This window comes from Balaenoptera musculus, chromosome 8 (genome assembly GCF_009873245.2).
Source record: "Balaenoptera musculus isolate JJ_BM4_2016_0621 chromosome 8, mBalMus1.pri.v3, whole genome shotgun sequence".
Classification (NCBI taxonomy): Eukaryota; Metazoa; Chordata; class Mammalia; order Artiodactyla; family Balaenopteridae; genus Balaenoptera; species Balaenoptera musculus.
The window spans coordinates 45,257,295-45,283,971 of record NC_045792.1 but is presented as its reverse complement, the minus strand read 5'-3'; the positions used below and the strand labels follow the sequence as shown (position 1 = coordinate 45,283,971).

Sequence of the window (26,677 nt, the reverse complement as noted above, 5' to 3'; positions counted from 1 at the left end):
ACCTAGAGAGGCAAGAAGAAAACCCAGGAGAGAGTAGTGTCACAAAAGCCAAAAAGACAGGGGTTTAAAGGAGGAGGGAGGGCTTCCCTGGTGGCTCAGTGGTTGAGAATCTGCCTGCCAATGCAGGGGACATGGGTTTGAGCCCTGGTCTGGGAAGATCCCACATGCCGCGGAGCAACTGGGCCCGTGAGCCACAACTACTGAGCTTGCGCGTCTGGAGCCTGTGCTCTGCAACAAGAGAGGCCAAGATAGTGAGAGGCCCACGCACCGCAATGAAGAGTGGCCCCCGCTTGCCACAACTAGAGAAAGCCCTCGCACAGAAACGAAGACCCAACACAGCCAAAACAAACAAATAAATAAATATTAAAAAAAAAAAAAAAGGAGGAGGGAGTGGTCAGAGAGGTGAACAATTAAACAAGTCCATTGAATTTATTGACAAGGAGACCATTGGTGATTTCAGCAAGAGCTTTATTGATTGAATGACAGAAGCAGAAGTCAAATGACTATTTACTTAACTTTCACAAATGACCCACTGTAAAGGAGATGAAGATAAACTCCCAGTATCAGCAAAACACACAAATTAATTTTTCATCATTGTGTGTGTTAAGGCCTGCTGCTTTCATATGTTTCACCAAAGTTTAATATTATGTAGTTATAGTGCTTAGAGGGTACCATCATCATTTTACAGATGTGAACTGGTTGAAAGTATTGACGACTACACAGCCAGCAATCCATGAAGACGGAAAGGCTGTAGGTCTTCAGACACACAGCACACTGGTGTTTCCACTGTACTGTGCTCTGGGAATATGTTTCCTTGTGCAAATCACTCTGTAATAATTTGCTGTGTTTGTATATCAGTATTTTAATTTTAGAAGGTGTTTTATAAAGTCAGGGGGCTTGTCTTTTGATATTAATATCTATTTCAAGTATATATTATTCTATAATTACATAATGGGCACTTGGCCCTTTTTTTTATAATGATTATAACTAAGATACAGTATTCCTGCTTGGAATATACTTGGCATTGTGTTTAAAAATATGGTTTTGAATGCACAAAATGTTTAGAATTTGAAGTCAGATGAAGGTTGAATTGAATATAGAACGTATGTTCAGGGATTATTTCTTGTGATTCTTGGTATTTCAGTATCTGATTAAAATAAATAATAACCTCAGCTTTCCTAAAAATATAAAAGTAGCATATTCTTTAATTTGCTTTTTAGACTGGATTAAAATTATTTTTCTTTTGAGATTTAATGATACCTTTTCTGACACTTTGGGATATAGAAAACATCAAAGTTAGAAATCACAGTCTGTAAGATTTCCAAATCTATTCCATTTGAATTGCAGGAGTCTAAAACTTCTTAAAGGAAATCTTGTACATGTTTTCCTTTTCCTTCAGTGAAAAATATCAAATTTCAGTTCAGAATAATAACTCTGCTCTTATATGACTTTGCCTATTAGATTTTATAGAGTAAAACGACACAGGGGACTTGAATGTATCATTCAAATGAGGAAAGACAATCTTCAAATTTCTAATTAAGCTCAGTCAAGTCTTTCCACTAGGGTTTGGTTGCAAGCTATCTAGTTTCTCCTGGCCCTAATTAAATCATTTCCTTTGGTTAGATTGTTTTCCTGAAATTTGAGCTTCATATCACGAGTCTAGGTGAAAGGCTTCACAGTTTTGCTTTGAAAAGTCTCCATGTAAGTCTGGATATTGAGATTCTGTATCATTAGTGAATTAATAATATTTTTAGTCATGATGAAAATTTGAACTCAGAAAACAGTTGGGACTGTTTGAAAGCCCTTCTTAGTTCTTAGCAGCCAGCAGTAGAATCCTTTTGTCTGCGGGGGTGAGGAGCAGTGGGAAATGCAGTACGATGGGATAGAATAGAAGAAATACCTGATTATCGTAAACTGTATATCCGTGGTTTGGAGTGAAGGGCAGAATCTTGGCATTTGGCTCACTGTAGCATGCAGCCCTAGTTTTCTTGGTGACTGAGTAAGTTTCCATCACCCAACTTGTTCCTAGATGCTCATAAGAGTCACTGCTACTTCTTGTTGCCTAACCTGCTCTTTCCCTGGCATATTAAAAATATTTATAACCCTGATATACTGGATTAAAAGACTGCAATTTGCTGCTGTAGGTAGTGGTTTAAACCATTAGGAAAAACAGTTATACCAATAAATCAAGCAGTTTCTAAAATGGGGAAAGAATTGGTTTTTGTCCCCAACTGCATCTATGACCTGAGGTGGCAACCTGGTAAATGCCACTGTTCTTGATCCTTTATTTTGAGAATTAAAACATAACACTCTTTTCATTTGTCAAGAGTTCATCAGTGGAACGTATCTGTAATAAACTCCTGACTAGGTTTGGAATGGAAATGTCAACACAGACATAGTTTTCTATATTTATGAATATTAGTTATAACTAGAGTATACCTTCATATCATACATTAACACTTGAGTTATTGGTAACTACTTATTTTTCTACCACAGTTTTTTGGGAACACAGCTCAGAACAAGAAAATAAGCCTAGAAGGCCTCCCTTTGACCATTCAAAAGCAGAAAGTGCAAAGTACTAGTAGCAGAGAGAAGCAACAGCTGGAGTCCAACGGTGACAATTGAGAGTGAAAAGCAGAGTCAAGAATTTAGCCAAAATAGAAGTACAGAAACAGTGTACAGACAACAGCCTTTCATGCCTTAGTGGCCCCTGGCCGTCTTCCTGTGTTATAGAATGGTGCAAGAATGAATGTTCATGTTAATCAGATACTAGAGTAGACCCTTAGAGGTTTGTTGAATGGGTCATTAATAAAAGGCTATATTATACTTGGTTAACTCTATTTATAGAATAAAGGGAAAGGAGTGACAGATTTCTCTTTATTCTAGGAAGATTTTCTTCAGAAATTTCTTCTTCTTCCCCTCCCCCTCCTCCCTTCCTCCCTTTCCCCCATCCTTTCCCTTCTCCTCCTCCTTCACATTTTGGGAACTTAAAGGGGTAAGCTTTACTTACCAGGAAAATTAACTTTGGAGAATGACCTTATTTTCTGTTAATTCTAAATTAATTAGAAATTACTGTTATTGTATTCTGCATTTACATTTTAATTTATTAACACTAAGATACTATCACAGGGGTGCTCTCATAAATTATTTTTTGTTTCCTTTGAATTTCAGAAGTCTCTACTATCTGGGGGCATGTGTCACAATTCGTGGAACGGCAGCTATCCCTACACAAGGTAGGATTTATACTTTAACTTTAATGTAGGAAGTCAAAGAATCTTTCCTCCTTGGTCTCATATAGTTTTGCTGGGAGCAGGATAGCAGACTTTAGAGCCACTCAGTTTAACTTGCAGTTTTGGGATTTTATGATGCACACACTTAGGACTTGTGGGTAGTAGATTTAACAAACACGGATTTCACCCTTAGGTAATGAATTTGAAAGTTCTGCTCCCCTGGTGATAGGAAGTGTATCGCTGGTCAGCCCGGGTGCATGTAGACGAACTAGGTGAATTCTGTTCATCTGTGATCTGATAGTTCCTGGCGTGGCTATAGAAGGATATGATGCTTTTTGTTTTGCCTCTTTGCAGGGGATGGATTTTAATTGAAATATAAGAAGGCAGTCAGGAACTGAACTCAACTTGCCAAAAGTGAGAAACTTTGCCCAGGGCTGGGCTATTTCCTCCCATCAAGTCTTGTTTGGATGCCAAAGAACTGATTGGAGATCTGGGGAGTTTGGAGGGAGCTGGGATGTTGTGAAAGTTTTATAGCCTGCTCAGAGGTCCCAATATGACAGCTCTTGAGCTGAATTCATCCTTGAAACCTATTTTATTTGGTCTGATAATTTGAATTAGTCATGAGCACTTAAAATTGGAAGAGTTTATACAAAGATTTGTATTTATTTTCTCAAAAAATCAGCAGATTAATGATACCGGTTTTCCTTCCCTACATGTGACACTTGGCTGGAGCTGACAAGGGGCTTTCCCCTTTAGATGGGGCATGCGTTCCTTAGCCATCACATTCTCTGGCTTGATACCTTCACTCCGTTGCATTCTTTCTTTGCTCCTGCAGGCATTTGAGTTTGTAACCTTTGATGTATGATATTTCCAGGGAGACAGAGACCCAGTGTGAGAGCCAGAAGTGTTTGCTTCTACCCTCAGTCAAGATCACCACGCTGCAGCATGTGTCTTGGATGTTTTGTGTTGTCTGATTTTAAGTGAGGGACATAAAACCTAAAAGAATGAGAAAGCAGAGATTCTCATGACCCCTTAAATCCCCCTCCGATGGCAAGGGATTAAAATTTAAAATGCCACACAATTTAGGACAAGAGTAATCTTAGATATAGATTAAAAGCAGCTATGGCATCCATACAAGTTTTCTTAGTCCTCATAGCCTTTGAATGATATGGAGATGAAGGATCAGAAAAGAATCGTGGATTGATATATTTTATACTGATTTGAAAACTTAGAGTCATAAAATACTAAAGCTGTAAGGAATCATAAAGATCATTGAATTTTAAGGCCCAAGCTTAATTCTCTTCATGTTTTTTGAGATAACAGTGCTAAGGATTATTTTTCTTTACATTTACAGTGAATTCTCTTTGTTGTTTTTTTCCCCCTTCTTTGTCTGCTCAGGGAGTTCAGATTCCAGGACTTGGAACTTTCACTTTCACGAGACAAAAACTTGAGGTGGGAAACAACAAGTTTATTCTAATTCAGAGGCCCATGTTTATCATGGCGGAGAAGTTAGTACAGATCCATGGACTCAAACAAAACAAATTATATACTCCTGGTAAATATATTTCATTTTTAAGACTTTCCCAGAAGGTGACCAGCCTGGGGATAAAAATGAAAGGGCAAAGCTTGGCCAGTTGCTGCTTTATTGGTTTCTTATTTGAGGAGCTCTCTTTTCACGTGGTACGTTTGGCAGAGGGAGCGGCCAAGGTAGGAAATTATATACAGTCTTCCTGTGGGCCATTTTAAATCTCAGTAGCTTAAAACCTGATGTGACATCAAGGCAAATTTATATAAAAGCCACATCACCAAGTCATACAGATTTTTATTCATATTTCAGATCCTAAGAAATTAAAAGTGGTTATAAAGAAGAGAAAGTTAGTTAGGGTCACAGGTTGGAAGAATCGCAGTTAATATCAGCTCAGAAAAGATTACTGTGTTTCTATTATATATAATCTAAATTATTAAAACTTAAAAGTTATTAGAAGCTTAATAATTCCGTAAAGACTTAATACTGTATACACCTCTTGCACCCTAAAATCTTCCTTCTTTCTTCCCTTCCTTGTTCACTCCCTCCTTTCCTCCCTCTTTTCCTTCCTTCCTCCCTCCCTTCCCTCCTTCCTTCCTTCCTTCCTTCCTTGCTTCCTTCCTTCCTTCTACAAATATTTACTGAGGGCCAACTATGTGTCAGGCCTTGTTCCAGGTGCTAGAGGCATAGTGGGAAATGTGATGCCTGCCACAGGATGCTTGAATTCCAACTTTAATGTGTGGCTTTCTGACACCTGCCTTGGTTACTTAGAGGCCTTTGGGGGCTTCCTTCCTAATTTCTGGTTGTGTTCCTTTTGATCTTCGTTATCATGCCCTCGTGCATCAGACTCAAATATGGGTGAAGAGAGATCGTCTACCCCCAATGCCAACAGGTGAAAAGGCTGAAACTTTCCTTTATGTTAACATCCCTGAAGGTTAATTTTCAGAGTAACTTTCCACCAAAAAAATGATATATTGGAAAAACAAACAAACACCAACAAACTATACTTAGAATTCATTATGCATATATTCTGTATGGTGAGTTTGATGGATTTTCCAGCCTATTTTTTAATCTAGAATGTTATGACAGAAGAAATGTAATATCCTAATTCATCAAAAACCTACCAAATGAAGTGAAAATAAAGCCAACTTTTTTTGCAAAAACATTTGTGCCTTAGAACAGGACTTATTTTGCACCTTGGATTTTGTAGTGTGGTCCAAAAAAGTACTTTAGATTTATAATTAATTTTTTTATGAGGTGGAGGAAATTTCAGAATTAAACATGTATGATTGAACTCATTTATAAGAACAGAGACAGTTTAGCTTTTTTTTTGGCCATGCTGCACGGCTTGTGGGATCTTAGTTCCCTGACCAAGGATCGAACCCAGGCCCTTGGCAGTGAAAGCACGTAGTCCTAACCACTGGACCGCCAGGGAATTCCTGACAGTTTAGCTTTGGGGTGACGATTCTTCATCATTAATTAGGTAACTAATCAAACATTGTACAGTGATTCTTAAAGATTATTAAGACATGGTCCTTGCTTTGAAGAGCTCAGAATCTAGCATGGTAGATAAATATATAAGAAAATGATGCAACATGATTAAGTGCTGTAAAAGCAACATTGATCAGAACTGGGTCATTGAGCAGAACTGGATCAATGCCAGGGGAGCCCAGAGGGGAGGATGCCTAACTCTGCTTGGGGAGATTTAGGAGGATGACATGCCAGGAGGTCTTAAAGGATGATAAGATTTTGCTGGCAGTGGAAGGCATTTCAGGAACAGTATGAACAATTCAAGCATAAGGGAAAGAGTGAAGCCTGTTAAGGGAATAACAGATGCTTCTGTGTGGCCGGGGCATTTGACTGTGGAGACAAGTAGAGGGAAGTAAGAGGTTTGTAAGTGTAAAATTGTGAGGAGCCTTATATGGTTTGATAAGGACTTTGGAATTCATCCTCTAGGTACTGAGGAGCCACTGAAATTTTTTGAGCAGGGGATTATCTGTACTGGTCCAGTTTTTAGTTTAGGAAGGTAGCTCTTTTAAGTAAAGTAGTTTGGTAAAATATGTGAAAGCCTGAATGAAGGCAGTGGCAATCAGGAGGAAGATGAGGGAATCTACTCATGAGATATTTCAGATGTAGAACTGGTGGGATTTGGTTACCAGTGGAGATCGGTGGGTAGCAAGAGGAAGGAAGGTATTTAGGATGACTCAGATTTCTCAGAGAATAGATGGATACTCATGCCATTAACTGCCAGAGGGAATGAAAGGCTGTGGTGGCAGATAAAATAATGAGTTTGCTTTTGGACATGTTGAATTTGAGATTCCTGTCAGGATGTTTAGGTATAGATAATTTCAGAGGTCAGGAGAGGGGTGGAGACTAGAGGTCAGGATTAGGATAAATTTACCCAGGAGACAATATAAAGTAAGAAGAGGAGACCGACAAAGACAAAATCCTGTTAAAACAAACACCATCTTATAAGAAGCAGAAGGGGAAGGAAGCCAGCAAAAGAGACCAAGGAGGAAGAAACTGGAGAGCCAAGAGTGGTGCCATGGATACAAGAGAAAAGCGAGGGTGTAGCCCACAGAAGTTACAGAGAAGTCATGAGAATGAGATTTGCAACGTCTCTGCTGGCTTGTCCATCATGAGATGACAGCATCCTTATATAAATGGGCTGGAAGACAGATTGCAGATAGGCGTTGGGCAAATGGGAGGGGAGAATCTAGGGGGAGATGGGATAGAATCACCATTAAATTGTGCAGGAGGCTGTGGGCTGATATAGGGAAGCTTGTGTATTGTAGAGCTGGTAATTCTCATCATCCAGCAGTAGTAGACATTGGAAAGGCTCTAAATTAATGTTTTGCAGAGTGAATGTTTAGAATGTCCCTATCTTCTCTCTGTCCTGGTCCTCTATCAGTGGACCTTGTCTACTGTCTCTCTTTCGATTTATCATCTTGATCATCTTTCCTATTTTCCCTCTTTTCTGACTTGTGGACCGTGCATAGCTCCTATATGTGTTCTAGTTGAATAGACCCTGTGCTTACTTTCATGCTAGACATAACCATATTCCCCTGCACCGCCAGCTATGGACTCATTAGAGAGGAAAAGCTGGCTGCAAGTCACTCAGACTGATACCCTCTGATAAGACCCACTTTTGCTTGAAAGGTAACTTCTAGTGGAGATAACTATCTTTTCAAAACACTTAATGTTTGTAGATATTTATAATCATTTAAAAATGATAAGATAACTGGAGGAGAGAGGCAGATATTGCTGCAGCGTGTCCTGAAAGGGGACTGAAAACTTCAGAAAACCCTCTGATGAAGAGGAACAGTTAGCTATAAATATGTCTCCAAGAGAAAATAAAAATCTTGTCTGGAGTATTGCTTAGGAAGCTATTTGTTCTTATTCTGAGCAAAAAACATTCTACTTTTAGGGAAAATTGTATTGATTAATATCTATTAATAGGGTACAACTAAAGGCTTCACATGGACAGTTCTATTTTTGAGTATTAAGTGAGAATCAGATAATTATTTGTGAGTGTGTATATGTCCTTGTTGTAATTTCCACTTCTTTCCCCTCACCCCAACTGTCTTTTTCTCCTCTAGGTGATATCCCAGTTGTTCCACTTAATTTTGTCATGATATCTCTAGAGGGTCCATTTAACAGAGATACGGTGGAAAGATGTGTGAAGGAGACGTTGCTTTTTTTATCACGATCCATTTCCACCAAACAAAACGTGGAGTTTACGTTCAAAGGAATTGGGGTCCTCGTGATCAAAGATGGCAAAGTGAAGATGAGATTTTATAAGGACTTCCTTTGTACAATGGATGGAAGTGGGGCTTTGGCGAGAGCCCTAGCAAATGTAAATTAATATTTTCCTTCTCCTAACCCCTTTCCTGATTGTAGCTCTGAATCATCTGTAAATGGGTCATCTTTAAGAAAAACTAAGGTTGACATATTTTGAATGGCAGTTACCCCAAGTCAAAGAAGTACTTGTTTATAGATGATTAACTCTCTGACAAAAAAGTTAGAGGGGCTAAGGAACTTTAAGTTTTAATTCAATGTCACCTGAAAAATATAGTGATAGAAACTCTTATAATTCTGAACATTTTATGATACCTTATGGTTTAAAAAATTCTTCCTCGTATATTATTTCATTTGAGTCTCAAAACATTATAAAACCAGAATTATTATCCTGATTTTACCAATGAGAAAAATGGGGACTCAGAGAGGTTATGTGGGGACCTGAAGTCAGGGTGCCCTGCCGTAGAACTGAAATTCAAGCCCAGACTTCCTAATTACTCTTTTTGTGCTGATTACACTATTTTATTTCAATGAAAGTCTACAGAAAAATCACATTCAAGTCATGGAAATGTATCTTTAGCTTTTAATTTGCATTGTTGTAGAAGAAATTTCATAATTGACCCATCACTGTTAACCGTTAAGTAGCTGGTGTGACCTTCATGCTAAGTTGGACATAGCAGACTTTAAGGAGGCAGTTAAACAGTCAATCAACAGGACTCACTGAATCTTAATGTACTAAGTTTGTATGAGCGAAATGGATTATCATGAATGTTATATAATCCTGTGTCCCATAGAGCAAAAGCCAGACTTTTAAATGAAAAAGCTATGAAAGGAAAGGTTATAAATATGGTTTAAGAGGTCTGGCTGGAAAGAAGCTGCTTTAACTGCCCGAATGTATTTAATCATGGAACTTTAGGTTGAGTCAATATTCATTAATGTCTATAAAACACATTTTGGGAAACTGCTATGAAGTTGTGAGAGTGACTGTTTTTCTCCCAAATGTTCCATAACGTAAACCTGAGTGCTGTCCTGCAGAAGAGGTCTCTTGGGAAGCTGTGTGCTAACTTCACTGATGCTGTTTCTGCTCGAAATATTTTTAAAACTTCTACTTTTGGAATTCCCTTCCAAAGCCTTTTATAAACCATATCATTAATCCAAAAAGAATAACTTTATGTATCATTCTATACTAGTATAATTTAATAATGTGATTATTATCTGTTAGTATATATTTTATAACTTATATATTATAATTATATAATTATAATTTAAATCATATATAATAGTATATATTAGAATATTATTATATATAATAATTACAAGAGCCGCTATTTGTGGAATGCTTATATGTGCTAGCCACTTATATACAGTACCTCATAAAAATCCTGTGACTCTGATCCTATTATTATCCCCACGTACCTAAGGTCTAAGGCTATGTGGCTGTTAGCGGTGAGAGGATTTAAACATGAGGATGCCTGACTCCAAAGCCCTTCTCTTAACTACCCAGTTTTAGAGTTATTTGGGTCAAGAGTGGAATTAGCCAGCTTGCTCATTTTCCTGAGAGTTTTAGCAAGTCGGCTGTCCTCTTAAAGATGTCTGAAAGGAGCTGTCAACTCTGAGGGCAGTTTCCAAGGAGGAAATGGGTTGAGAAAAGGCAGCATCAATGGAATTGGTAGGCGACCATGCAGGGTGACTACTTAGATAAATGAGATCATTCCTCATTGCATTTTAAGCTCTAGGCTTTGAGCACTAAACAAAAATAACAGTAGAGAGTATCATGGTAGTTTGAGGCTTCTGAGCACCCTGTGTCCTGGACCACAGCCCAAGTATAACCTGTCTCTGTCCCTGTCCCCAGAGGCCTGACACTGTGGACTCAGTGTTGTCTAGCAGAGAATCCTTGGGGAAGCGGCCCAACAGCATGCTTTCATTTCCAAGGTCAGTGCTTTCCTCCACAGGTTCCTCCAGGCACAGCAATCCTTGGGGACCTATTGATGGAACTGGACAGTGTGTCACACTTGAGTTTTCTAGCTCATGCTCTCTCTCTCTCTCTTTATCTCTCTCTGTTGCTCTCTCAGTGCTCCAACAAATAAGAGTTTATTGCATACACTTTCTGTAGTTAAGTTAAAAAACAACAGCACTTAGGATACTGTTCTTTTAAACTACTCTTGGTCCCCTGGAAATTTTCATACTACCTCCCACCAACCTTAGTCCTTGCAGTGTTAGTAAAATTCTTCTCACCTGCTAGGCTTTGCTCTACCTTTCACCCCTTCCTCTGACCTAGCTTCTTCCTTGTCGTGCAGTCTAGACTACCTCCTCTCTGAGCTCTGTTTTTTACCACTGAAGCAGCTAGAAAGACAAGGTACAGCTTCACTCCAAGAGCATAGTGGGCATTACCAGCGGCTGCTGCTGACAATGATTATAATAATGATAATGATAACAATAATGATAACAATAACAATAATAGTTATCATCTATGGAGCACTTACTAGATGCTAGGTATTGTTAAGCACTTTCTCAGTAGTCCTGTATTTAATCTTTACTACAACCATTTGAGATGCATATTATAATTTTATTCATTTTATAGAGGAGCAAAATTAATTGTAATTTTAATTCTTTTTTAATTTTTAATTAAAAAAATTTTATTGGAGTATAGTTGATTTACAATGTTGTGTTAGTTTTAGGTGTACAGCATGTAATTGTAATTCTTTTTTTTTTTTTTAACAAGTGAAGTGACAGGATGCAGTATTAAAAGCACTGGAATAGGAGTCAGGAGACTTGGGTTTTATTTCCAGTTTGTTCATTACTTACCCATTATTAGCTCTTAATCATGTTTTTAATCTTAATTGCTGTGCCATTAACTACTATGCATTTTGGGTAAAGGAAGTTTGGGAAATAGTAACCAGCTTCCCAAAGTATTATTTTCTCTCTCTCTCTCTTTTTTTTTTTCTCATGTTTTTGAGTCTGTGACATCCTCTTGTGTTTGTTGGTTTGGAACAAGTCCCTCCTGGAAAAACTGTATGCCACAGACCTCAGCAAAATCAGTGTAAGGGGGAGGATAAGCCTTAAAGATTAATGAGTCCAATCCCCTCATCTTACAGATGAAATGGTTACAAAACTGAGGGGCCAATCCAGAAATAAAACCATGGCTCCTGACTGTTTCAGTGTTGTTTCCATTGTAGCATGTTGCCTTACTCATTAAATATAAATCAGTGGTTTACAAATAGTTTTATTTTGATTATATTTTGGAAGGCAAATTTGGCTGTCCTCTTGGACATAGTTTGGCTTAAGCAATCCAGGAGGGAAATAATTGCAGTTAGTTAAGGAACAGAGATGGAAGTTCCTGTCAAATAGAGAGCCTGGAATTGGACATGAGGACTCAAATATTCAAAACAGCTGTAGGTGTTTCATTTATTTGAAGTTTGGCCCTTGAATTTACTGCAAGTATCGCCTCTTGAAAAGAAAATCTACAACTACACACACCAACTAAACAAATTCCTTCCTCCCTTGCCTTTGCAAGTCCCTCATTTTTGCCTGGGGAGAGGATGGAGAAGTGGGGAGGAGAAAGAGGGAGGAGAGGGGTGGTTATTTCTGGGCATACCCTGCCTACCAGGCTATGAATCCTTGCCTTCAAGCTATCCAATGACTACCTTTCACTGTTTCAGGCCTATGGCATCTGGTTACAGAACTAGAAAAGACAAATTCAAGCTGATATAAAAAACAAAACTTAAATCCAGACCTTCAAAGCAATTTATCTATATAAAAAGGGGGAGGGTCATGGTTGGCTCCCAAAGAGAATGAGTCCATGATTTGAACTTAGTAAATAAAAGCACTTGCCCCCTTGAGAGAAGTAGGCTTATTTCATTCAGAAGCAGTGAGCAAGCTTGGCTGCTTCTCAGAATTGAGAGTTTACACAGTCACCTATGGACAAATATCTTGGTTCATTCCTAGGATTGAGCTCAAGGAGATGGAGAACAAACTGCCTATGGAGACCACTGTAGAAGAAGGTGGACAGAATGGACAAAGGAAGAGCAAGTTAAAAGACCAGTCAGACAAAGAAGAAGGTGTCCGAGGTAGGTCGATGGTTTCTGGGTATAATCTGTCACTCTTTACTACTTATGAGCCAAGCCATACTGCTTAGTGACTCCTATGGCCAAAATAAATAAAGTTAGTTTCATGAATAATCACTGTATTCTTCTCTCTAACAAACATCTTCTATTCCTGGAATCTTGTATCTCACCTTAACCACTTTATGACTCTCAGACTCTTAAACTGTGATCTCTTTGCTGGCTCTACACGGCTCAAAACTCAGCTGCCTACAAGGTCCAGGCAGCTAACGTAAATGCATGAACTGGGCTGGATGTCACATGATAGGGAGACATGTTAGCATAAATAATAATTTTTATGAAAAATGAAGAGAGGTAGTTTTATATCTTTGATATCTGGCTTTATAGAAGATAGTGGATTCTTATATCTGCGTCTTCATATAATCTGGTGTGATATGTTGTTTTGATTGAAGCATGTGAAGAAAATCTTAGGACTTCAACGACTTTTTGAAAGGGTCCTAGGGATCCCCAGGGGTTGCCAAACTACCCTTTGATAAGGTAGTCTAGCTGATTATTGATTTGTGGAAATGTGGGCCAAGTGGTAGCAAATTTTCTGATTCTTCAAGAGAAGCAGATATCCTGACATATGAAATCTATTGACCGTTAAATTTTGGCAACCAATTTACATTGAAACAAAAATGCTAACTGGGGCAAACAAAATATATATCAATGGGTAAACATTGGCTTGTGAATGTTGGTTTTGTGACATGTGGCCTACAGGATTATATACAAACTTTTAGCCTAATACACGCTTTCATTCTTTAGCTTCATTTGTCACTGTTCCTTACAGACTCTTTCTTTGAGCAAAATTGTCTATTCATGCTCTTCTAACATGCCTTGCCCTTCCTCAACTTCATGCTTCTCTTCACTCTTTTTCTCCTGCCTGGAATTCCCTTCCTTTTTTTACAGTCTATCCCAATCCTACTCTCCTCTTTGTACCCTTTTCACATCTCACTTCCTCCGTGAAAACTTCTCTCATCAGTGGATTCTGAAGTGGCTTCTCTCTTCTCTGAACATTAGAGATTGCACCATTTATTTGAGATTTAGACATTCTGCATCATTGTCCTGAGTTGCTATTTATATAGTGTGTGTAAATCACTTAGTACTGTTGGCAGGTGGTAAGACCTCCACAAATGACAGCTGTCATGTTTTCTGTTTATATCTTATTTTTCCTCTTCAACTGTATTTATTGAAAGATCTTTAAGGGCAGAGACTTGCCTCTTTGTATTTTCTAAAGTGCCCGGCCAGAGCTTTGCATGTAATAAATATACAGCAAAAGTATATATATATTTTAACCACACTAGGGCAAGGGACAATAATTTAAAGATAAGAAAGTGTATCTTATATGAACAATTTCCCTAGTAAAATTATGAGTTTTAAAAAATCTGTGTTAAGTACAAACCACCTATGTAGAGTTGAAAGGAAACTCACTTTCATTCATTCTACAGAGATCTTATCACCCAAGGTAATTCAAGATAGACAAGCTATCTCCCCCACCAAAGTGACAAATGTCAGTTTCCCGCAGAAATTGGAGCAGAATGGGAGTGGTGGGAAGAATACAAACATTGAAAGGTAATGCATTGGGTATTTTCTTTCTTTCTTTCTTCCTCCCTCCCTCCCTCCCTTTCTTTCTTTCTTTCTTCCATTCTCACTCTCTCTCTCTCTTTCCTGCACTGGGTCTTCGTTGTGGCACATGGGTTCTTCTTTGTTGTGGCGTGTGGGCTTCTCTAGTGCTAATTGTGGCACGTGGGCTCCAGAGTGCTCGGGCTCAGTAGTTGTGGCGCGTGGCCTTAGTTGCCCCACGGCATGTGGGATCTTAGTTCCCGGACCAGGGATCGAACCTGCATCCCCTGCATTGGAATGCAGATTCTTAACCACTGGACCACCAGGGAAGTTCCTGGGTATTTTTTGTGTTGCACTTTACTAAGTATATTTTCAAGTCCTATCTTGATGCAGGGAATTTTAAATAAGTGTTCATTGATTCATTCCTTCATCCACTATTCTTGATGCTACATTCTAGGTGCTGGGGATAATCAAGCTGACCAGGGCTCACAATCTGTGGGAAAGCCAGAGTGATAAATTATGATTCAGCACGATAAATGCTATGACAGAGGTGGAAACAAAATAGCACAGAGGAGGAAACATCTAACTTTCCTTCTGGATTTGGGAAAACCTGTCTTGTTTTCTGAGTGTGTGGATATTATGATGTGACACAGGTTCATATTTAGATCAAATTGGAAAGCATTTTTGCCAAACATGGCTGGCACTCAATAAATGTTCTTCGAGCAAATGAATGTATTACAATTTATGATGGTCCTGTTTTCTTCTTATATCAGAAGATTTCTATTTTCTCCTCTCCCTTTGTGTAGGATACTTGTTAAGACCTCAGATCAGAACTTATGGTTCTGATAAGTATCTATTGAGCATCTACTATATATCTTGCACTGTGCTATCAACTTTCAATTAATGTCACAATATATCAGCTATCATATGTGTAATTTAGGTGCTTTGTGGATTCCTAAAGTCATGTTCAAAACCTTAGGCATGCTTCTTTTGAGTAATCTCGTTATGAAAGATAATTGAGAATTAAATGTCTAGTACTTTGGAATTTAGTTCAATCCAACAAACATTGAACACCACTGTGTGCCGGGCACTATTCTGGACACTGAAGCTATAGAGCTATGAGACATATAAACCAACTTTCATAAACTTAGTCTTGTAGAGAGATTGAGGCTAAAGAAATAATGCATGTGATGAAGATAACAAAAGAAAGTACAGAGGCTGCAAAGAGGAGGGAGTAATTATTAGGGATTCCTAGTAAAGGCTTCCTATAGAAGTTGACCAATGTTTTTATTTGGCTTTTGTTTTTTGTTTTTTTTTTCTGATTACTAAAGTAATACATCTTTATCACAGAAATTTTGGAAGAAATGAGAAAAGCAAGAGATACAAAACAATCACCCATAACCCCACTAAATAGAGGAAACTTTCTGTAATGTTATGGGTGTACATCCTTCATTTCAATGCATATATAATATGTACATATATTTGTACTTGAAACATATAGATACATTTGAAACAAAACTGAGATCATATCATATGAACCTTTGCTACACCACAAACAGTGGTGAAAATTTCGCTATGGCTTTAAGTGTTCTAAAACATGAACAAATGTTTTCTCATCATCTCATTGATTAAACCTTTTGTTTAGCCCATCTCCTGTGGGATACTTAGATGGTTTTTAGTTTTTTATATTGTGAATCGTGTTGTAACAAATATAATCACACATAAGTCTTTGCACACACCTGCGTATTCTGTAGGATAAAAACTTTGAAGTGAAATTTCAGAGATAAGGGATGAGCCCATTTTTCACGCTTTTGATACACATTACCGGTTATCCTCAGGAAGATTGTACCAAATTATCTCCCCAGTAGCAGTAATGTGAGGGACTGCTGTGTTCTCTACAGCTTTACTAATACTGGACACTGTACCCTCCACGCACCCAGGGTAAAAGCTAAAGTCATTACTGTGGCCGTCAAGGTCCTGCCTGATCTCTGACCTCTCTCCGACTTTTCGCCCACGAACTCATCTTCCTCAAGCCATACTGCACACAGGCGTGCTCCCACTTCAAGGCCTTAGTGCTCATTTGCTCTGCTAGGTACTTTTCCATCAGATATCTGATGATTATTATTCCTTTACTGCCTTCAGGTATCTGCTCAAATTTCACCTTTTTGGTGAAAACTTCCCTAGCCATTCTATTCATGATTTAATACTCCATTCCTCCAGCATTGCATGGCATTTATCATCACTGAACAGACTATAGAGTTCACTCATTTACCTTGTTCATGGGCTGTCTACCCCCATCAGCATGTCAATTCCATGAGGACAGAGCTTTTTTTAATGTGTATTTTGTTCTTTACTACCTCTCCCATGCTTAGAGCAGTACATATAGTAAACAACTCAATAAATTTTTGGAGAATGAATACATTTCATCCCAATTTCACTGAATTGGTAACTGAGACTTTGTAAGATTACCCAGCTTGTCTAATGCCAGTCAGCTTCTAATAAAGAAAGCTGGGCTTTGAACCCACCCAGGTTTATCTGATACAAAGCCTGGGTTCTTAACCTCTATACATGTAGATGCTCTAAAGAAAACCACTGAGATATTTTTCATTTTCTTATATTTATACTTGTTTCTAAAATTATCATTAATAATTGATGATAATTGATGTCAGACTACATTAACATTAATTAATGTTGCATTGTTTTTTATAGGTTACCATCTCTGGGTGGTCTGAAAAATGACAATGAAATGAAGCCTAAAATTTCTCCAGTCACTTCTTGCCAGGATCATAATAGGGCAGGACAGGTACAGTGTCTTCAAAGAAACGAAACCCAGTCAGAATCTTCCTCTGACTTCTGTTTCTCAGAGAGGATTCTGGGAATTGCTCTTTCTTTAATATATGGGTATGGCTCAGGTACTCAGGGCCCATAATTGGACTGTGATAAATCTATCTACTAGTCAAAATCTACTAGTTCACAGAAATAGGGTTGGGAAATCTCCACTTTCCAGTTGCTATAAACACATCTGTTGAGGCAAGAGCTTATTAAATCCTCTGGAATATTTGTGGGGCCTTCTCTGAAAATCTCCCTTGGCTAATATCTTTAATACTTCCTTTTATGAAGTGTACTTCTTGATACACCTAGCTTTTGGAGAGCTTGGGAAGGGAATGCACAGGCAAAAAGGTAAAAGGTAAAAGTCCATTTGTCCAAAGTGAGAGAGTGGCATGGACATATATACACTACCAAACGTAAAATAGATAGCTAGTGGGAAGCAACCGCATAGCACAGGGAGATCAGCTCTGTGCTTTGTGACCACCTAGAGGGGTGGGATAGGGAGGGTGGGAGGGAGGGAGGTGCAAGAGGGAAGAGATATGGGAACATATGTATATGTATAACTGATTCACTTTGTTATAAAGCAGAAACTAACACACCATTGTAAAGCAATTATACTCCAATAAAGATGTTAAAAAAAAAAAGTCAATTTGTCCTAAAACTTGGTGTTACAGGAAATGTGTTATGTATGCTTGCAACGAGCACAGCGGAATTCCCCGTTGTACTACAGTGAGGAGAGGAAGAGGAGAGAGGTGGAAGATGAACGACTCCTACAGCAGTATCAGATGCTGAAAGATCAAGAGGCTCTCTTCAAAGAGCAGGTAGATCAACACCTCGGTTAAGGAGTGTTTAACACGGGACAGGAGAACGTGATTATAAAACACCATTTAAAAAGTTCCATCGTGTGTCTGTACTGTAACATATTGAACCATTTACTTACTGCTGAACTAAAACTTAGGTTGTGTCCAAGTTTTCACTAATAGTAAACAGTCCTGGGATGAATATCCGTGCAGCTGATGTTTGTACATGTCACTGATTCCCCCCCACCCCCCCTTGAAGACTGAGTTTTATTATTTATTTATTGGCCAGACCGTGCAGCTTGTGGGATCTTCGTTCCCCGACTAGGGATTGAACCCGGGCCCCTAGCAGTGAGAAGGCCAAGTCCTAACCGCTGGACCACCAGGGAATTCCCAAGACTGAGTTTTAAAGGTGGAATTCCTGGATTATATAGCTTTATTTTTTATTTCTCATAAAATATAATCCCAGTCAGGGATTTTCCCTTCAAATTCATGGCCTATCTCAAGTAAAGACAGAATGGCACCTTTGCATTTGCTTTATCCCAATTTCTGTGATCTCCAATAACTGGCCTTACTGTCCTCTCCTGCATTTGTGATATCAGAGGTAACCACTCTTGAAATCTTCTGTTCCTTCTTACAATCCCTGTAGAGGTGGTGCCTGGAGCCCAAGAATGGGAAACAAAAGCCCACTTAAAAAAAAAATCTATGAACACATCAGAAAGTATTTACCATTGCCTCCAAAAGGCAGGTTTCTACCTTGGTTGGGTTATTTTAATACAGTAGAATTAAATTTTTAAAAGCTCTATTTCAATATGTGATTTTTTTTTTTTCTCAAAGATGCGAAGTCTGGCTAGTAGAGAACAGAATCAAAAAAATGCTGCCTATAATCTTGGAGTTGCTGAAGCCATAAGAATCCACAAGAATGAGAAACCTGAATTTTATGTAAGAGTCTTTTCGAAATTCCTAGGGCTGATACTTGCCCTACTTGTGAGCATTTGGATCCACTCTCCATATTGCGCCAATGTTTTAAAGTGGTAGAGGTAAAAAGAGGCTTGTGCAAGGCTGAAGCTTCCTTCCAGGGCAGGAGTGGTCCAGGATCTGCCTCCACACCATACACATTCATAATACAGTTCCTACTAGTCATGAGAGCACTTGTTAATGATAGTAATTTTCAACCAGGACCTGGGAGAGGTGGGGATAGGGACAGTATATTAAATTCCTGCCCCAGGATCAGATGATCTAAGTAGAGAACCAGGGAGCTCCCCTGGGAGCTTGCTGGAAATGCAGAATCTAGGGTGCCACCTCAGACCTCCAGAATGAGAATCTACGTTTGAACAAGATGCTTAGATGATTTGTAGTTTCCTTAAAGTTTGAGAACCCCAGCTTCAGAGGGACGTGAGCCACCTGTTTTGCCATTGATTTAATGTTTCCAATCATGATGTGCCTACCTTTATTTCTGCCTGAATCTTCCTTCTTTCACCTCACTATCTAGGCAGTGTGACACTCCGGGACATACACATAATAAAATAGATTTTCTTTATTCATCATCAAGCATTCATTGAATTCCTTTGTGCTGGCCACTCTGCTAGTGGCTAGGAATACAAAGATGAAAAACATAAGGTCCCTCTCTAAAGTCTCAGGGTAGTGGGGGAAAGAGATTTAAAGAGACAAGAGTGTGACATACTAAATGCTATGATAAATATTTGAACAGAGCAAAGAGGAGAGTCACTTAACCCAGACCAGAGATCTGAGAAGACTTCCTGGCATACAGGAGTTAGGTAAAGAAGTGAATGGAGGCAAAACCTTCCAGGCAGGGGCAATAGGGAAGGAGGAAGAGGGAGTACCATGCTTTTGAGCTTTAGGTCCTCTCTCTCTCTCCTCTTAGATAGATGTAAGGTCCACATTATATATTTATTACTGCCTACTTTGTATCTCCTTTTTGTTATAACCGTAGATACCTTAAAGTGAAAAAGACCAAAACAGAAGTTTTTTTGTTTTTTGTTTTTTATAAATTTATTTATTTTTGGCTGCATTGGGTCTTTGTTGCTGCACACGGGCTTCTCTCTAGTTGCGGCGAGCGGGGGCTACTCTTCGTTGTGGTGCACAGTCTTCTCATTGCGGTGGCTTCTCTTGTTGCAGAGCATGGGCTCTAGGCGCGTGGGCTTCAGTAGTTGTGGCACGCGGGCTCAGTAGTTGTGGCTCGCGGGCTCTAGAGCGCAGGCTCAGTAGTTGTGGCACACGGGCTTAGTTGCTCCGTGGTATGTGGGATCTTCCCGGACCAGTGCTCGAACCCGTGTCTCCTGCACTGGCAGGAGGATTCTCAACCACTGCGCCACCAGGGAAGCCCCAGAACAGAAGTTTTGATCCCCCTTCTCAACCTGTTCTTCTCCCAGCCTTCCCATTTTAGCAAGTGGTATCACCAGCCAGACAGTTGCATGAACCCCATACCTAAAAGTGATCCTAGACTCCTCCTCCTCAGTCCCCCACATCCAACCATCTGCAAGCCCACTTGCCTTCACCTCCAAAAGGTATCCAATATCTCTCTATGTCTCTTCATCTTCAATGTCACCACCCCAATCCAAGCCACATTAGAAAGCCCAACTTTTTTTTTAAAGAAATATTTATTTATTTATTTTGTTGTGTTGGGTCTTAGTTGCGGCAGGTGGGCTCCTTAGTTGTGGCACGTGAACTCTTAGTTGCGGCATGCATTTGGGATCTAGTTCCCCAACCAGGAGTCGAACCCAGGCCCCCTGCAATGGGAGCGTGGAGTCTTAACCACTTTGCTACCAGGGAAGTCCCAGAAGGCCCAACTTTTGCACTACTTCCCTAGTCAGGCTCGCTGCTTGCCCTCCTACAATCTATTCTCCACACAACAGCCAGGGTGATCTTTTAAAACTGTTCACCAAAACAGATCATTCTCTGGTTTAAAGCCTCTCATGGCCTTCCACTGAATTAAAATAAAATGCAAACGCCTTACCTTGACCTATCAAGTCCTCCTGGTTTGGCCTGTCTCCCTCTTTGAGGTCACCTGCTCTACTCTCCCCTTGCTCACTCTGCCTCAGCCACATAGACCTTCTTTCTGCTTGTTTCCATCTAGTGTCTTTGCACTTGCTGATCCTTCTGTACAGGACACCGGTCCCCTGATATTTGCAGTGGAGGTGATTCAGTCACTTCCCTAATAAAAGCCTTCCCTAATAACCAGTTTAGCCCCATTCCCACCCGGACACTCGCTATGAGAAGGGCTTCATAGTACCTATCACTACCTTAAATTATCTGTGTGTGGTTTGCTTGTTGGCTGTCTGTCTCTTGCACCAGCATGCAGGCTCAATGAGAGTGAGGCTCTCTGTGGATCTCTGTTCTTTTTTTTTTTTTAATTTATTTATTTAATTTATTTATTTTTGGCTGTGTTGGGACTTTGTTGCTGCTCACGGGCTTTCTCTAATTGCGGCGAGCGGGGATTACTCTTCGTTGTGGTGAGCGGGCTTCTCATTGTGGTGGCTTCTCTTGTTGAGGAGCACAGGCTCTAGGCACGCAGGCTTCAGTAGTTGCAGCATGCAGGCTCAGTAGTTGTGGCTCGCGGGCTCTAGAGCACAGGCTCAGTAGTTGTGGCACACAGGCTTAGTTGCTCCACGGCATGTGGGATCTTCCCAGACCAGGGCTCGAACCCGTGTCCCCTGCATTGGCAGGCAGATTCTCAACCACTGTGCCACCAGGGAAGCCCTGTGGATCTCTGTTCTTGATCACGGCTGGGTTCCCAGTGTCTAGCGTGGCTAAGCCCAGAGCAGGAGCTCAATTTTCCCTTTTCCATTTCCTCGCAGTCCCTGCTTATGCTTCTGTACTCACTCAGAATTCCTCCTCCTTTCAGTATGCAGGTTGTAAATACTAGCGGAGGACCTACTCAGTGAAGTCCTTTATCATCTCCCTCTCAGTTATGGGGCTTTGGTCAGTTCTGCTCAGATTCATCCTTGAGCCTACTCAGATGATTCTGTGGGTCACTAGCTGGTCAGTGTGTTGAGGACTGGACACATATTATAAATTAATCGAGGCTTTCTGATTGATTTTAGTTTTCTGAATGATTACCCTTATTCTTTATTGCTTTTTGGTATTCTAGAATAAATGAGTTGCTTCTCTTTCATTCTAGAAATCCTTCTTGTTTGATAAACGGCCACTCAGTCCTGAGATTAATGCTTTTAAGCAAGAGGAATACTCCCAGAGTCTCCTGAAACAAATGGGTCACAGACGGGAAAAGGACATAAAGCAAAGACAAAACAGAGAGTTGATGGACCGCCTGGAACAAGTGCAGCTGACAGAGGAGTGAGTCTAGCTAGACATGCCCTGAAAAATGGATTCGGAATGTTCACGTGATGCTTCTTTCCATGTGGGATTGGATCAGCACTGGTAGTTTCATTAGCACAACTGTAACCAACTGAGCAAACTAACCCAGCTAGCAGCCAGTACCATAGCCTAACACTTCATTAGAAACATGGAAAAGCCAGCATAATTATAACTATCATTAGAGGAATGATTGCTGTCTATAATCATTTTAATTACAGAGTATCATTTTGTATTGTTTTGTGATCACTAATTTTGGTAGATGGAGGAAGGGACTTGTCTTGAGCAGGCTTCCTTCCCAGCTATTCCCAGGTAACCTCAAGGCAAAGCTGAGTTGTATTATAAGTATGAAGGGTGTCCTATGGAACCTGAGGGCAGGAATGTATGGGGGACCCAGGAAGACGGGAACCAGGAACTAAAATCCATGTAAAAAAAGCTTTCTGTCTGCTCACACCCCAGCTCCTTAGCTGACATTGTCTGTATTCCAGCTCACAGTTGGATGAATTTCAGTCTCAATTCCAAATTTTCAGGAAAGAGAATCTGATTGGTCCTGCTTGGGTTATCTGAGGCCTGGGATAGGGTCAGGGCCACAGAGTTCAAACATGCCTAAGTGCACCATACTTCTGCTACTGAGGTCAGGAGAGCAATTAAGGAGGCTACTGTGGTGTGAGAGAAACTCCTAAAACAAATAAGTATCTAATTTCTGTGACCAAAAAACTATTTCCATAAAATGCATATGTTCCATTATATTCACTTTACAGATCATGTGGAGGTTGCATATAATAGATTCATTTTATAATAGGAAAGACCACTCTTCTTAAAAAGGACTCTTACGATGAGTCATTGTATTGCATACACAGACACTTCCTGCTTTCCTATCTAGATTTTTTTAAGCATGGGGGGAGGAGGGGTGCCTGTCTTAATGGTAGTGCATTTGAACTATATGGTTGGTCACTCGCTTATACCTGCCCATCCATCCCTGTCCAACACATTGTCCACTAGCCTATGGATTTGAATTACTCTTTTCTTTCTTAAAATGAAAGTTCCTAGAAGGAAATATCACTTTTCATCAGGCTCTTATTCCTATTAATATTTATTAAACATGTTTTGTTGATGTTAATCTGTATTACTAAACACTCTACAACAAACTGTGGTCCCACCTTCTCTTATTCATAACTGCCAGACTTGCTGCGCAAAGAGCCAAATATATAAAAGATAAGATGGAAGAAACACAGTGTTACAAGAGAGCTTTGGATGCACAGGTAAGGGGCCAATTATTCCTTTAAACTTTTGCAGGGTTTCAGTAGCACTCTAAAAATATGTATAAATCCTGTAATGTTACGAATACTCTTATGTGTTATCCATTTGGTGGTTCTGAGGCCCTTGTTCTCTCCTCTGAGGTGCTGGTTTTTACTATGCTACGGCCTTGTGCATTAAGTCTATTCCCTAGTATAATTATCATCTGCATCATGTGTGTCCCTGCTTCAGATAAAGAACAAACGCCCCCAGCTGCCCATGTTTGAGCCAGACTCTTCTGAGCCCATCTTTGGTAAGGAAGAGGGTGAGCCGATGGTGGAAAAGCGAAAGAGAGAACAGAATTACATGAGGCACCAGCTGGAGGCAGCCGCTAACCACAAGAGGACAGCCATCTTGCACCAGCTGGTGGACCAAAAGTGGGATCTGCTGATGCTTCAGAGGACACACAAAGAGTAAGACACCCTGGATCTTTCCTCCTCCTCCTCCTCCCCTCCCCTCCAGAGAAGCAATCATGATAGTGAACACATTGAGGACTTACTATGTGCAAAATATTGTTCTAAGCTTATTATGTGCTTTATCTCGTTTCATCCCCACAATTCACCCTATGAAGAAAAGTTATTAAATTAAAAACAAACTCATTTTTAAAAGAATATTATGTTTTCATGTGTATATAAACATATTTATACACATACATAATGTAAGATAAACAATAATTAATTCCAAATGCGTTATCTTTTTTCATATTCTTTTCCATTATGGTTTATTATAAGATGTTGAATATAGTTCTCTTGTTGTTTATCTATTTTATTTATAGCAGTTTGTATCTGCTAATCCCAAACTCCTGATTTATCCCTCCCCCATCCCCTTTCCCCTTTGCTAACCATAAGTTACAAACAAACTCTCTCCATCCCACTTCTCCCTCTAGTTACCTTTCCATAGTTTTCTTTCCCTTTACAGGACAATGTCTGAAAAGAGTTGTCCACCCCAGCACTGGCCACTGGAAATACAATGTGAGCCACAAATGTGCTGTCCTGCTCAAGTGGACACAAACATGAAACTGAGGCCCTTTCTCAACCTCCACTAAACCCCTTCTTCAGAGAACCGTGCATGTAGTAAGCTGTGCTGACGTTTGCTGGCGCAGGGGTGCTGAAGGTGTCAGGGTAGGCAGAGGAGGACTTTATGCCATATCAATGCACAATACCTTTAAATTCAAACATCAGACACACACTGTTTTAAAGTACCCATTGGTTACCCCACAAATGGGGAATTTTTTAAGATCCTGACCAGCCCTCAGCCTTGTAACATCTCCTTGGCTACTTCTTGTCTTCCCATTTCCCATGTTTCCTACTCTCCCTCTTTCACCCCCTGATTGCCACAGAGAACTACAGTTTCTTCTTTGTAGATGTTCAGCAATTTTCAGATACTTGATCAAAGTTCTCAGGAGTTCCAAGAGGGCTTCTCTTCAAAGGAATCTCCTCTTTTAAAAAGGCAGTTGTACTTATAAAAAGAAAAAAAGTTATTATATTAAAATTTTATAAATTTTATAAATGGTCAGTGGGATGGTGCAAAGATCTGTTATGTTCTATAGCAAGTAGGTTCAGACATGAATATATGAGTAGAATAATTGGGTGAAGGTGGGAGGGTATTGTGATAAGGGTGGGGTTGGATTGGGGTAGAGAGGTGAGAGTAGTTAAAAGCATGGCTTTTGGAGTCAAATCAGATGTGGGACTGAGTCTTGCATCAGCCCAGGGCAATGTATACTTGTATGTCTGTACTGTTTGCTAAAATACTGAAGTATTTCCATACTTCTTGATTAACAGCTGTTGCCCCAAGCCCCACAGGTGCACCTGCTGCCCAGGCTGCTCCTGCCCCTCCCTGGGATCCCCCATCCCACCTCTCCACGACCTTTCACCTAATGGATGAATACCTGGGGTCTCCAAGACCACTTCCGGTCTCCATTCTGATTGATTGATATGCGGTTCTGCCATTTTACTAGTTGTGTGGGATTGGGCAGGTTACAGCCCCCTGAGGGCATTGGTTTCCTTATCAGTTATTAGGGAGAATGCTAGTATCTACCTCCAAGGTGGTTAAGGGTCAAATGAAGAAGTTCTTGTAAGGAGCTTGTTTCATAGCAAACAGCTGCCCCTTGCCCCGCAGTGGCTCTGCCTTTCCGTGCATGCTGCCACAGCCAGATCTGGGACCCTTTGCATGTGTTGCGGAGATCATTGCAGTTTCCTCCTCTGCTCCTTAGCTTCTCTGGCTGTTCTCCTGAACATGGAGTTAGGAGGGTTTAAACTCTGTCACTTCCAGACTGTGTGACCTGGACCATATCACACATGGGGTCTTTGAGCTCTCTTTTCCTTATATGAAAAAATAAGGATATCACACCCGCCCTGCCTATCCTCCCTATGACGATTAAATGAGATTATGTATGTGAGAGCATTTCTGGAAACTTCAGAGTTCTGATCAAATACAAACTATGGCTGTTATCTGGTTATCTCTTTTGTTGGAGTTCTGGTTGTAAACCCCCGTTTTTATATGGATTAGATCCTTGTCTTTTGTTTCTATATCCTTTACTGATTATTCCGTATTCTCTTCTCTTTTCTTTTCCAACTTCCCCATCCTCGGTCCATCTCAAGATGTGATCTTAGATCTTCCTGTGGCAACTAGAAGGTCACTTTCTTTCAGAGGGAATGACTTAGTCTGTGTGATCCAAACAGGCCTGCTGAAGTATTTTTACTTGTTTTACTTTTTTTTCTTTAAACTTTTCTGCTTTTGTTTAAAAAAATATAACAATTCATGCTCATTAAGTCAGTTAGTGGAGAGATTAAAAAAAAAAAGGCTAATAGTCTCCCCTACCGAGTAGTCAGTGTTAAGTTTAGCCTTCTACATTTTTTCCTGTTCTTTATAAATATATTCAAACAATATACACACATATATTTTTCCTTCCATTTTTGTAAATGAAAATGAGGCCCATGAGATCTTACATATTACTCTGCAACCCAACCTTTCTTTAACCTAATAATGTGTCATTAATTTGTATTTAGGTCAGTACCTATATATGAAATTCATTTTTCTTTAATAACAGCATACTATCTATAATATGGATTATATAGTTTAACTTTTGCACCCTTGATGAACATTCACTTTGTTTCCAGGTATTTTGCTATTACAACAATTCTGCATTAAGCATTTTTCTTATTTTTCCTTATACTGGTTGTTTTGTTTCTACTGGATAAATACCTA

The 26,677-nt window shown here is 39.8% G+C and overlaps 1 protein-coding gene across 2 annotated transcripts in view; it reads left to right on the top strand.

Moving 5' to 3' along the window:
- CCDC81 (coiled-coil domain containing 81) overlaps window positions 1-26,677 on the top strand; it is a 35,842-nt gene that overhangs the window by 3,019 nt on the left and 6,146 nt on the right. The window contains exons 2-13 of one of the 2 annotated variants that reach the window (XM_036861239.1): window positions 3,172-3,233; window positions 4,629-4,785; window positions 8,355-8,611; window positions 10,406-10,485; window positions 12,499-12,620; window positions 14,102-14,225; window positions 16,926-17,019; window positions 17,720-17,866; window positions 18,680-18,784; window positions 21,984-22,156; window positions 23,358-23,436; window positions 23,663-23,883. In XM_036861239.1, coding sequence (XP_036717134.1) covers window positions 3,172-3,233; window positions 4,629-4,785; window positions 8,355-8,611; window positions 10,406-10,485; window positions 12,499-12,620; window positions 14,102-14,225; window positions 16,926-17,019; window positions 17,720-17,866; window positions 18,680-18,784; window positions 21,984-22,156; window positions 23,358-23,436; window positions 23,663-23,883 — 1,621 coding nt within the window. Of the gene's footprint in view, window positions 1-3,171; window positions 3,234-4,628; window positions 4,786-8,354; window positions 8,612-10,403; window positions 10,486-12,498; window positions 12,621-14,101; window positions 14,226-16,925; window positions 17,020-17,719; window positions 17,867-18,679; window positions 18,785-21,983; window positions 22,157-23,357; window positions 23,437-23,662; window positions 23,884-26,677 lie in introns of both variants that reach the window. The other variant, XM_036861240.1, reaches the window with a different exon arrangement.